Source organism: Pempheris klunzingeri, chromosome 18, assembly GCF_042242105.1.
Source record: "Pempheris klunzingeri isolate RE-2024b chromosome 18, fPemKlu1.hap1, whole genome shotgun sequence".
NCBI lineage: Eukaryota > Metazoa > Chordata > Actinopteri > Acropomatiformes > Pempheridae > Pempheris > Pempheris klunzingeri.
The window spans coordinates 21533466-21547645 of record NC_092029.1 but is presented as its reverse complement, the minus strand read 5'-3'; the positions used below and the strand labels follow the sequence as shown (position 1 = coordinate 21547645).

At 41.1% G+C, this 14180-nt stretch overlaps 1 protein-coding gene across 1 annotated transcript in view; it reads left to right on the top strand.

The window, feature by feature from the left end:
- cnih3 (cornichon family AMPA receptor auxiliary protein 3) overlaps positions 1 to 5139 on the top strand; it is a 69533-nt gene extending 64394 nt beyond the window's left edge. Inside the window, exon 6 of the mRNA XM_070849444.1 lies at positions 5112 to 5139. Within this exon, the coding sequence (XP_070705545.1) occupies positions 5112 to 5139 (28 nt within the window). The remainder of the gene's footprint in view (positions 1 to 5111) is intronic.
- Positions 5140 to 14180: the final 9041 nt, after the last annotated feature.

Here is a 14180-nt window from a genome sequence, read left to right as displayed (position 1 = left end):
ACAGGTGATTTTATCTGTCTTAGAAAGTTCTGTTACGACAGGACAAGCAGCTGGGACATCTTCCTGCTGTCACTCTGGATTCAGTTCTAGAGGTTTTCCCATATAACTAGACTTCAGCAATTATATTGGTGATTAATCATAATTATGTTTAAGTGATGATAATGAAGGAAAACGTGGATAAACTAGGTAGAAAATCTTTTAAGAGTAACAGTGTGCATGGACCTAAGTGGGTCATTCTAATGACATGTAATGGCTGAAACTCAACAACTAACATGGGAAGTAGACTAAGTGACCGTCATGGTCAGTATAAACAGCCAATTTTAAAAGGGGATATATACGGTATAGTATAGTAGAGTACATGTATGGAGGTGGCTGAATTGGAAGTGAAGTGGTCTGAAACCTGCTTCATGAGGCTTATTTCTGTTATCTTGGCTTGTGACACCAACCCCTCTTTTTCACTGCACTCCAAAACCAAACACACTCCAGCACCACTCGCCTGCATCCTTGACCTAAAGATCCTTCACACCCTCTCAATAATTGTACCACTCACACACACACACAGGCACAAAATGTATGTAATGTTGATGTATGCACATGATGACACTGTGTACGTCCTCACAGACACACAGATTAAGACGCAGCTCCACCTGAGCGCTCTCATCCACACCTGGGTGACGGGTGATTTAAAATACTCTTTGGTTGCTCAGTGGAGCTTATCTGGTGCAGATGATCTGTTGGAATTGCTCTATAACTCTTGATTTTGTCCAGCTGGGCACTGGAGGACAGAGGCACAAGGGCACCTGGGCAAAACAACAGATTTCTCATATAGTTTCACCACAATTTGGTTATTAAAAGCGATAGTTTTTAATTTTGTTTGAAGTGGGGTCTTATGAAGTCCTCCTCCCTAGCAATGCACTACTGTGGGTGGGGGCAGAAGGGTAACATAAAATACCCACCGAATCAATCTTCACTTTAAGCATACAGTATATGAAGTTTTATCAGCGCTGGACCTCGCACCAGACCTGAAGCCATTATCTCTCTCTCTTTGCCCTCTTCAAAGCTGCCAGACAGTAGTATTACTTCTCAGAGCGTGGGGGTTGACCATTGAAATACCACATTGGTTCAGATCCACAGGAGCCATTTAAGGCACCAAAGTCACACAGTAACACAAACAAGCAAACTGATTTAGGCAACTCCTGTGTTCTGCTTTCAAATTTGTCAATGGAGCCCGACAGCAGAGAAAGAAAAACTGCTTCAGTTGCCTGTTAGAAAGGCGATGACAGCCGTGTAAAGCGGTGAAAATATTCTAAATGTAGTCTAAACCTGACCTTTTTTTTGGCTAAAATCTATTTGTCTGCTGCTCCCATCCACGTCAGTGCATTTTGCCTGGCTCTCTTCTCTGCATTGGACCACTGACTGCCAGATAAAACACTAACAACCTCATACAATCCCACTTCAAAAACATCCATTCTATCCCCTTCAGTAAATCTATATGTAATATATACATAAACTGTACACACCTTGGCCCCAGGTGAGCTCTGTGCTCTGTCCCCCCTGTCGCTGGAGACACTTTCTGATAATGAAGCCCTGCCTGACTTACTCAGATGGTCTCTGATGATGTGACCTTTGACCTTTACCTCCCAACCTCTTCCCTTTTTTCCTCTCTTTCTCCTCCTGAACTTCTCAGTCCTGTCAAAGGGACGCTGTGTGAAATGTGATGCACTTCAGTAACAAAAAACTTTCCCTGCAAGATGTACGTGTGTCCAGCTTTCCCGTCTTTTCTCGGCTTGTTTTTACTCATGAGGTCTAGAATACTGGTCCTTAGCATGCTGCTGTATGCTTCATCGTATTTGTTGTTCCCGGGCATGCCATCTGGCCTTTCTATTTGCCCACACAAAGACATACATACACATGCACACACAAGGTTAACCATGTCTCATTAACTAGACAGATGTTGAAAGCTAGTGGAACATGAAATAAACAACATCTGCCACTAAAGGAGAGCGCTTAATGTTTTTCACAGGCAGCAGAAGGCCATATCATAATCTATGACATAAAATGAAGATTAACACAAAGGTAAACATGCATATTTCCAATATTATAACTATGCATTGAGGATGAGCCACCTTGCCAGAAAATCCACCCGTTATGAAGATTATGTCCTTCAGTGGCAAAGCTGCTGTACTGTGGACCAATATGTGGTCGGGGAAACATAAAAGCATTTGTCAGTGAAGCATAAGAAAGTGTGTTTATTCATTGTTTTGACTCACATCACAGGTGTCAGTGAAGTGGATGTGTTCGATTAGATCTTAACTGTGTGCTACTGTTGGCATCTAGAGGTTGGTGAGAATAAAGACTTCTGAGTTGGCTGCAAAGAAAAACATTTTTTTTAACTTAGCAAACTTAAGACGCCCTTTGGCTATTATTATTATTATTATTATTATAATATATTATTTATTTAAAGGACAACACACATTCATAATTTCTCTAAATGTGTCAGTGTTAGCCAGCAGGCTAACAATATGAAGGAACAGATAGCAGCTGAGCAATAATAATAGGCACCCAGAGCAGCACTAAGCAAAAAGAGAAGCAAAAGTCAGTATGTTGTGGATGCCACTGTGAAAAGTAAAAACTAATAATGATAATGAAACGCAGACCTCATGTTGTGCAGTGGATGCAGAATAATGTACAGAGGAAAATGCATAACAGAAATGGGATAAGTCCTCGTCTGTGTGTCTCACCTCACATGCACATGCTGCACTGCACTGTAATTAGAGCTACAATAATTGGATGTTAACACGTTGTCATGCATTGTTCCTGTGTAACAAGGTGCCGTGAAGAGCATGTGTTCGACACTAATTCACCTCACTTTTGCTCCGCTGCGCATTAATTAGACGTAGACACATCTATAATACAATTCCAAGTGTAAGGATTTCAAAAGGAATTATTATTTATTATTTTTAAAAACGTTGATTTAAAAAGTAAGAATTTAAATGTGAATGTCTGTCCCTTAAAGCCAGATAATGTGATATATAATCAAAAATACTAAAAAGCACCACATTCTTTCCATAATCAAGCAGCCATAGGTGTCAGTCTTCCTTTTTGCTGCTGTATCTCCTATAACAAGTCATATTTTAGCATACATTATGTTTGGCTCATGTCTAATTAGGCTCTGAAAGTGAAGGAGCTGTAATTTAAAGAGCTACAAGTCGATCTACTAATGATGAAGCCAGTACTCAAAGGCTTTAATGGGCAGAGGTCAAGTCTCTGAGGAGGAAGCAACCTTTCACTCTTCATTTGTCTCTCTCTTCCCTCACACACCCTCACTCCCCCCCTGCTCGCCCCTCCCCCCGCTGCATTATATTTGCTTTCTGGACATGTATGAGTTAACCGAGCGAGCTTGCAGTCTTCTCACCAGCACAGCTTAACAGAGGTGTTAGGAGCTCAGAGAGGCCTCACAAATGAATGCAAACGTTTGGAAGTATCGGTTACTGTCAGCGAGGCGCTGATCTGTTCCTGTCAAGTCACAGCTCAGCGAGACAAGTGTTGAATCCCCAATCTGTGATTTTAGCTCCTGTTGTTCCAGGCAATCTTTTATTATTCTCTTCTTCCAGGTCAACGTCACAGCTCAGTGTGTCTGATGTAGCCTGTTGACCCCACTGGGGTCGAAGCTCATCTCTGCCACCTCCGGCTTACTGAAAGGAAAAAAACTGGTCACTTACCTGACCGTCACTTTGCAGCGCTGTTTTGTTTTCCAGCTTGTTTTGTACATGCTCATTGCATTACATGATGCTCATCAGCTTTCGCTTTTTCTTTTACGTTCAGTGCAACGTTCCCACAGCTGCAGTTTTTTCAAAAGTGAATGAAAAAATGCAAACATGCCAGGAAGGATTATTGTAGCGTGACTTCCTTCGTAATTACTGCGGCCACAAGAGGTCAACTACATACACAGTGGTCGCTCTAACCCCCATAGATAAACGACCACGGTTGTCATTTTCTGTATGGAGACAAGCTGGCTTGCAACAGACACTACACTTCCACTTCCAATTTTTTTTTTTTTTCTGTTTATAGTTAACCTCTGTATTTGCTTTGACTCAGTGTTTGAAAAAAAAAGCTGTTTTTTAAAAAAGCAGCTGCATTCTGAGCACCTTGAGGCCACTTCCCTTCCCCATGTTGTTTCCCTGTGAGGATGTTATACTGTAATATTTAGCAAAAAAAGAACGAAACACAAGACCACATAAGTGAAAAGTTGCCACTATGGTTAATGGTAAATGCTAAAACGAAAACACTTGTAAGAATGAATGCAGGACAATGGTTAGAGGGGGAGTGTTGCTTCATGCATTACTATTCAGGAAGGTAAGTTTAAGTTGTAGATGTATTTGTCTGAGGGCTGATCAGATGCCAAGCCAAGGCAGTGTCTGTGTGACAGAGAGGATTTTACAACCCTGGAAAGCTACCACAGCTAACGACAGCCCTGTTACTAACCTCCGTCTACACGCTACACAGTAGTGTAGTGTTATTATGGCGTACATGTAACACCTGGAGTGTGTGCTTGCATCACACACCCTTTGTGCTTATGAAGTGGTCTTATTGAAATGAATGAGGGAGCTACCATTACTGTGCCCATGTTGCTTTGCAACATTCATTGTTTCACCGGTATTTTGGAACAGATATTTGTCAAATGTTACACACCAGAGCAACTTGATGGAAAAGCATAATTCATCCTTAAGAAAACAGTTTGTATGAACACAGCATTACTCTGAATAATGCAGATTATGAGAGAAAAGCTTCAAAGGGACATCACACGTAAAGTGTTGCTGTCAGCAGCTAAAATAAATAAGTCCACTTCTTTTTTCTTTCAAGCACACAAACAGACTATTGAGTCTGCAAGCAGTTGAGGCAGCAGTATTGAGATGAATCAGCAGGAAAACTAACTATGGATCAATTAAAATGTTTGAACACACATACTGGAATGCTTTTCTCTGAATGCTTCAAACAGGCCATTTGATGATTTGAATCGTTATGTAATTTTTATTTTGTCACCTTCTACCTGTCTGTCCAATCAAAGTTGGCTCACTTTCTGTCTCCTGTTTCTCCTTCTTGTGTTTCAGTATGATCTACTCCTTGGTTACCTCATAACAACTGATATATCAGCAACTACAGAGAAACAAACAAAAAAAAAAACCTCTGGATACACAGACTGGCATTGTCGGTCTAGAATTGAAATACAGGAAATTTAAAAGTAAAGAAGACAGAACATTTTAATGCGGTGAAGCCAAACAATTACCTGGATGGGGGTCGAAGCTACTTTTCTGCTTTGTCCCTCTGAGAAGGAAGGACATGTCTTATGCTCAACTGTATATAAAAACTAAAGACTCCTGTTTACAGTTTGGCTGGTCATAGAAAGACCCAAGTTAATCACTGCCTGGTCAATGCTTGTACAACACACACACACACACACACAAACATACATCTTCAGCCTCCTCTGGAGTAGCACCGTACTTACTGTAGCGCCGGTAGCCCAGAGAATGAAGAGCACAGTAGCGTTTGCACAGTTTGTCTCAGGCACAGCATGGTGAAGCACTGTCCAGCCCAGCACAGCTCACCGACCCTCAGTCATTCCCTCTCAACGCCTCACCATCCGAAGCTTCACCGGTGAGTTGGGGGACACGAGGGACAGGTGGACGAGTGGACGGACGGATCACACTGTACAGAAAACAGGAAGCAGTGCAGCCGCTTCTTGATGTTTGCCCCTGGACAGCACATGTAGTCCATGGCCTGTGGGTTTTTCTTTCTAACATTTCGTGAATGGCTTTTGTGATGTGTGCATTTAGGTGTATTCTTTAACGAAAGGCATTTCCAATTGAATTATGATCTACAGCAAAATTTATTCTATACAGCAAATGCCTCCTTAGTGTTGTCCTAGTGTCGTTCTATTGTGGGAAACTTTTCTAAAACTCAAACTACAAACTGACACCTTTCAAAACCTTTTATAGTAGAGCACACATTCTTTGCACAAATAGTGTTTTTGATCTTGCACAATATTCGCAATATTTGGAGATATATTAAACATCATTTATGATAGTCTAACCACGCAGGTTAAGGTCTTCCAACATGTAAAGAACTACCCAGCCCCGTTTAAAGATGGGGACACAATGTGAATCTTTTCTAGCTCGATTTACACCATGGACCAAAATATTGTCTTTTTAAATTGATTTATTTATGTCTACTCGTGACAAGCTGATGGTTTACTTAATCAAAGTATTATTTTCCAATGTAACCACGCCATGACAGAATGAGTGGTGAGTGAAGCAGAAGATGAGAAAGGTTCCTAGCATCCCTTGTCTTTCCCCCTGATTTAAATGAAAGCAACTGTAGCAAATGATGCAAATAATATATGAGAAGCTGTTAGAATATTGGTTTACTACTGTGAAAGGTGTTCCCTTCCTTATACAGGTCAGAGGTCAAAGGTCAGGCTCAGCTTCAGATCATCATCCCTGCAGCTGAATGAATTCGGTGTCTTGCATACAGACGCTTCAGCAGGGCAAGCGCTCAAACCTGCATCTTCCATGTGTAGCACAGTTTTCTAACCACCAGGCCACTCTTTAGATCTTCACCGTCATCTTCACACGATGAGCTCACTTCATTAGCCGCTACTCAAGGAGCAGATAGGAATGCCCAATTCTTGTTTTCTCTTATTCTAATTCAAGCATTTTCTATCCTTACTGTGTATGTGACAGACCAAGTTGAATTTAGATATTGTTTATGAAATAAAGTATTTTAAAATCAAAGATTTGGTGTTTATATTTATAGATGCATAATCAGCACAAGAGAAGAGAGGTATATTCAGTAGCTAATGCTTGAAGGATCAACATGTACATTGATTTAAACATTCCACATCCAGGTTTTTGAATAGGGTATATCATTTATATAAGAGTGCACCTGGTACTGTGCAAAGCTGCTTCAGCAGGTGGATACAAAAGCACAAATCTGGTAATGCTTGAAGAGTAACTGTTTTTTTTGGTTTTTTTTAAACCTGAGCCTGATTTGTACATATTTTGGTGTCTAAATGACCAGTCGGTACAAAAAGTTTGGGAAGATCACCTCAGCCTGCAGCCATAAAACGGTATGTAATAGCTCACACCTATGGCTCTGGTGTGAATGGTTGTCCGTCTCTGTTGGTTGGCCCTGTGATTGACTGGCGACCAGTCCACAGACCCAAAACTGAAAGTGTATGGGGCCAACAAACCAAAACAATAAGTTGCATCACAGAAAAATGCAAATCTGAGGAAATGCCACGTAATAATTCCCAGTGGACTTTTCACAATGAGTGACCCTTTTCACATTGCACATTCATTGTACAGTTGTCCTCAAAATTATTCAACCCCCATTGCAAATTAAGTGCATTGGCATAATTTACAAACTTCCAGCTGTGCTCAATGAACAACTCAAACAAGAACAATTGAAATAGCTCAACACAGACTGGAAGAATGAGGCACATGCTGAAAAGACCACCGGCAAAGTATGATGGTGGCACGGTGGATCCTCAGGAACACTGTCAGAACCTGGTTTCTGGCTTTGCATAGCATTAGGTGATGTATAACCAGGGTGCTCTACTCAGTAAAAAAGATGCTTATCAAGAAGGGGTTGAGTAATTTCGAGACTGCAGTAGTCATTAAAAGTGGTATTTTGTGTTGAATTTGGAGAAACCACCTGTAACATTAGTTTATATATCTGAATTGTTCCTGTTTGAGTTGTTCATTGAAAAAAAAAAAAGGTCTGTATTTGTATAGTACACTTTTAGTCATTTTTACATCACATCCTCATTCACCCATACACACTGGAGGAATCGAAGTTGCAGGAGACTATTCTTTCACACACACTCACACACTGAATCAATGCTTCAGGAGTGTTGGGGTTCAGTGTCTTGCCCAACATGCTGACTTAGAGGGGACCAAACTGCTGACTTTCCAATTGATGGATGACCTGCTCTACCTCAGAGCCACAGCCGCCCCGCTTGAACACAGCTGAAAGTTTGTAAATCTTGTAATTCTCTGTAATTCTAATTTGCAATGGGGACTGAATGAATAATTTTGTGTCCAACTTTATAAACACAAGTAAAAGTGCTGCACAAAAACTTTAGTAAAAAGTAGCAACAGAATGTACTGCAAAATGTACTGAACATGTAAATGTAGTGATTACATTTACTTCAGTCACTCAATCAGTGTGGCTGCTGTGGTTGGATTAATATTAATATTGCATTAGCATGCAAGCAGCATTATAACCAACTGGCACATACAGTACATGTTTCATACATTATATGATGTTGTTACATAAACAGAGAAACAGTGAGCCCTTGTATATGGTATTTAGTCATCATCTGTTCAAATGAGATGAATTTATCTCCCTCCAAGACATCCTCAATGTATACAATCCCTGCTTTAGTCCACTTATGCCAGGATAAGGCCTTTCTGTCCACCTTCAACAATTTATTATTCCAAATTGATGTTCTTCGAGTGAAAAGAGGCTTTGACCCTACAATTTGGTGTGACGTCCTCCATGTCTCCCTTGCAAACCTCAGTAGTGGGTTATTAAATGGGATTTCTCCCTCTGTCTGTGTTATAAAGGCATGAATGGGAAAAGGTTCTGTAATTTCCCTCTCAATTAATACCCATGCTGGAACTTGATCATCTGTACTATATATTTTAGATAACTGATTAAGCGAAAAGGCATAGTGATACCAATCTACTCTTGGCATTCCGAGGCCTCCATCCTCTTTGGCAGTGTACAATTTCGTTCTATTGAAAGATGGTCTTTTACCTGTCCATAGGAAGGTCTCTACCACCTTGTTAAACTTTTTCAGTATAGGAAGAGGGACATTCAGGGGTAACATATAAGTGATATAGTTAATTTGTGGGGCAACTATCATTTTTAAAAAATTTATTTTCAGTATGAGGGGGAGAAGATTTTCCATCATTATATCCTTCAGACCTGGAGTTAGATGAATACCTAAATATGTCAAACCAGATGGAAGCACAGTGAGCCCTTGTAAATAAACTGACCACTCTGTGAGAGAGTGACAGAATGGCATAATAGTTTAGTTTTAGTTCAAATCCTGCGGTTTAGTTTACATGTTCTCCCCGTGCTTGCGTGGGTTTTCTCCAGGTACTCCGGCTTCCTCCCACAGTCCAAAGACATGTAGGTTAGGGTAATTGGTGTGAGTGTGAGTGTGAGTGGTTGTCTGTCTCTATGTGTTGGCTGTGATTGGCTGGTGACCAGGGTGTACCCTGCCTCTTGCCCATAGTCAGCTGGGATTAGCTCCAGCTCCCCACGACCCTGACGGATAAGCAGTATAGATAATGGATGGATGGATGGACTGTCTGTGTGATGTGATTGTGAAAAAGAAGGAACGTGCATGTGTGTGTGTGTGCGTGTGTGTGTGTGTGTGTGCGTGTGTGAGGGGGTGTGTGTTTGTGCATGCAGGTGACTGAGTGTGTCATAGCTGTGGCAGACAGGCACTGACAGATTGGTGACAGCCTGTCTTCCCAGTATGCACCTGGGTGCTGTCTATTCCTGCCATACATTTCATCATAATTAAACCAGGCACATACTTCTGACCTTTTGGCCGCTCATTGTGTGTGTGTGTGTGTGTGTGTGTGTGTGTGTTTGTGAGTGAGCAAGTGTGTGCAGACTGGCAGTGATGTATATTTACCTCCTCCCCTCACCTCCCTCTGTTTCTGTTCTCTTCCCCAAATCCCTGCCAGCATCCAGCTCTCCTCTTAAAGCTGTGAAGTGAGATTGAGCTCTTGTCCTGCGGCTCTGGCACACTGTGCTCAGCCATCTGAAAAGTGAGGTTTGTCAGTAAAACTCTGTTTCTTCAACTTTTCACAGCAAGGGAGCCAACTTTAATCTCGCTCTGCATGGGACTGAAGCTCACTGATGCATATTGGTACTTTCTCCATGTGAAGGCCCAGCAGAGATAGGCTCTGTGACTAATGTTGACTTCTAACACATAGTTTTCCAAGCTGTGAATATAGTATGCTGACTCAATTTATGTAAAATGTGGGACATGGGACAATTGCTGTTATTCTTGGTCAGGGGGCTCTTTATCATGTGACACTGAAGCGTGCGATTCTGCAGGTTTCCGTCCAACTTTCCAACTCTACAGGGCTCAGCTTTTTAGGACCTCACCTTATGAAATTACAGTTGTGTCAATACAATGAAACAATGCTTCTAGAGTTTTGAGAAAGAATAAAACTCCCTGAAGCCAAAAATGTAATCTCAAAAGTAAAACAAAAAAATTATAATATATCGTATAAACTATAGTTACACAAATAGTTTGATGCTATAGTTCTTCAGGTGCGCACACTCATTGGCTGACAAGCTTTTGAGTGACAGCTCAGTGCCCACACTTTATTAATCTTGTAGAAAAGTTAGCTAGTGGGTAATGAATGTCCAATGCTGCTGTTCAGGGTGTCAAAACCGAAACCTGAGCGTGATTGGTTGTCTGTCTCTATGTGTTGGTTATATTGCAGTTAAGCCTAAGAGTTAGAAAAGGATACTCACCCATGGGCTCATTCTTTAAAACAAGACTATGTAACATTTGAGGATGGAAATAACACAAACTTACACATGAAGAGCTGACCTCAATAACATTAAAATGCACCCTCCTTAAATTCAGTTAACAAAGTGGCTTATGTTAGCTAATGGTATAATAATAAACTTTATTTACATCGTACTTCTCGCAAAACATGAGCAAAAAGGAAGTAAAAACAATTAAGAGAATAAAAATAACAGTGCAAGTACAAATATAGGAAATGTTACTGACAGCAAAGAGAAAAGTTTTAAATCACGATTTAAAAGAACAGACTAAATGTGTCTGAGTTCATTGGGCAGAGAATTCCACAGTGTGGGGGCTCAAATAGCAAAAGCCCAATCTTCTTTGGGTATATTTTACCCGATATAATATACCCAAGAAAAAAATACTTCTCATCAAAATATATTAAGTACAACAATACATTGCAAATTGAAGTACTCTTTTATTTTCACCTATATGTCTCATAAAATGAAAAAAAGGTATCATGGGGGAACCCTATAAAAAGACTCTAAAATTAGTGAAAAATTAGGAAATCGTTAATGAAAAAGTCTTTAAAAAAAAATAATGACATACAATGAAACACAATGAAAATCATGTGACCAAAATCCCCTAACGTTAGTGTTCTTTACCAGAAAGGATGTTGGAAAGGAAAGAAGGGTTACTAAACACTGGAATTCTTTGTTGAGAATTGTCAGAAGGCAAGAAAGCTATGATGAGTGTGTCCTTGGGAGAGCATCGCTTCAGTGTGTGAATGTGTTCATGTTAGGATCCTGGTGTCTTTTCCCTGTTCCCCCCGTCTCTCTCCCTCATGTGTGTTTGTCTCCCCCTATCTGTCACCTGAGCGGAGTCAGGGAGGTTACTCCCGGTCATCAACCCACGCACCTGCAATCTCCACACACCTGTTCCTGATCACCAATCAAGCCACCTCCTCCTCCCCTGCCTTTATAAGACCAGCTCAGTTCCTTGCTCGTTGCCAGATTGTCTGTTTCCACATGGTTTACTTCAGGCTCCCTGTTACTAGACTTCTTGTTGCATTTGCTTGTATTTGTTCCTCGTCTCTGCTCCAGTCTCCCTCTCCACCAGCCTGCTTCCCCTGGTCTCCGCTCCGGTCCTGTTCCCCGCTCCACCAGCCTGCTTCCCCTGGTCTCTTCCCCAGCCCTGCTTTGGTTCATTGTTGTAAATAAACCTACCTGTCTCCCAACCTACCCAATGGTAGGTTGGGAGACAGGTAGGCCTAACAGTTCAGTGTATGAATCTCCTCCAACTTAGGTTCCTCCTGAATGAATGGGTGAATGACGATCTAATGTAAAAGTGCTTTGAGTAGTTGAGATGACTAGAAAGGCATTTTACAAATACAGACTGTTTATCTCAATTCCATTGCATCATCTCCATTCCTCATGCAGATTCTGCTACTTTTATTCGGTTACAACCCATTACAATCTCATTACTAGAAAGTATAGTCTGCCAGATGAACCCGTCCTCCTGCATTTCGGATATCATTCCCAATAAACTGCTCAAGGAGGTATTTCCTGCTGTCAGCCCTGCTATTTTGCAAATTTTCCACAAGTCTCTGGTTCTTTTCTTGGCAGTTGTAAGCATGCTATCATTCAGCCACTACGTAAAAAAAACCCAATTTGGATCCCCAGTCCTTCAGCAATTAAACACCTATCTCTAAATTGTCTTTTTTACTCAAGGTTCTTGGCCCTGTCTTGTTCTCTATATAAATGTTGCCACTTCGCCAAGTCATTAATAATCATGATGTGTTTTCCCATTTTTATGCTGATGACACTCAATTATATTTGCCTTTTAAAACCCTAGTAGATCCTAGCAGCCCAGCTAACCTCGCTACTCGCTGATATCAGATCCTGGATATCACAAAATTTCAAGTCACAAGTCAGAGGTTATTTTATTCGGTCCCCCAAACTCTATCCGCTCCCTTGGTGTTAATCTTGTAGCCTTGTCAAGTAATATTGCACAGACTGCTAGGAATCTTGGGATAATGTTTTATTCCAACCTCTGTTTTAATGGCCAAGTGAAGTGTTGTTCAGTCATGTTTTTACCATCTTAAACTTGTTTCTCAAATCAGATAATTCCTATCACCTGCTCCTGCCTGGATTACTGCACTGCACTTTATTCAGGTATCAGCCAGAGCTCCCTCCACCCTCTCCAGATAGTTCAAAATGCTGCTGCTCGACCCACCACTGGAACAAAGTGACATGAGCGTATCATCCTGTGCTCGCCTCCTTACACTGGCTTCTTGTTAGCCAACAAATCGATTTTAAAATTTTATCACTGACTTTTAAGGCCCTCAATGCCCTCGCCCCTAAGTATTCATCTGAGCTGCTCACCCAATATGTGCCCTCTTGTCCTCTATTATCAACAGATGGAGCCCTGCTAGTGATTCCAAGGTCACAGTTGGTGACAAAGGGGGATTGGGCTTTTGGTATTAGAGTCCCCACACCATGGAACTCTGTTCCCACTGAACTGAGACACATCAAATCTCTGGCTTCTCTTGAATCGCATCTCAAAAGTTTTCTTTTTGTGAAAGATTTTGATAATGTTTTATATATTTTCATTTTTACCATTCTTATTTATCTTATCTTCATTCTTTTGATTGTTTTTATGTGCTTTCATCCTTTGGTTTTATTCTCATTTTTAACTGTCTTGTCTGGTTTTACTTTATTTTGAAAAGCACCTTGTAATGTTGTTAAGAAAAGTACCATATAAACAAAGTTATTATTAGGGACATGCTGTCAAAGTGGATCAGCTACATTCATGCTGTGTTGGCATGAAAGAACCAAGGAGACAAAGGACTTAGACTTGGACAAAGACAATATGCCAACGGAAAGAGCACTGGCATTGCACTGGTGTGTTGAAACAGATGTCTTCCAAGTTCAGGAACAGGAACGACCATACACAAGATGTGGCATCTTGTCTGTGGCTGGCTCTAAATACGACCCATTAGGATTTCTAGCACCATTTACTCTTCGAGCCAGACTGATTATGCTGGAGCTCTGTAAGATAAAACATGGATGGGATGAAAGCATACCCCATAGCTTTTCTCAGCGGTGGACAAGCAGATCTCAACAAGATGGTGGAATTAAAAGTGGACTGCATGAAACCTACGAGCTTTGGCCAAATTACATATGCACAGCTACATCACTGTTCAGATGCCAGCAAGAGTGGCTATGGCACTGCTTCATGTCTGAAACTGGAAAACAATAACAAAGAGGTGCATGCTGTATTCGTAATAGGAAAATCCAGGGTGGCACCATTAAAACAGATAAGGATTCCCAGCATGGAGCTCACAGCTGCAGTCCTTGCTGTCAGAGCTGACACAATGGTAAGAAAAGAATTACAGCTTAAACTGGACAAATCCATCTTCTGGACCGAAAAAACAAAAGTGCTTAAGTACATCAACAACGAAATCACACACTTCAAAACATTTGTAGCAAACAGGATCTCCTTTGTTAGAGATGTCACAGATGTATCACAGTAAAGATATGTCAGCACAAAGGAAAACCCTGCAGATGACGCCTCCAGAGGACTAACAGCAGACTACTTGTTAAGCTGCAAGAGATGG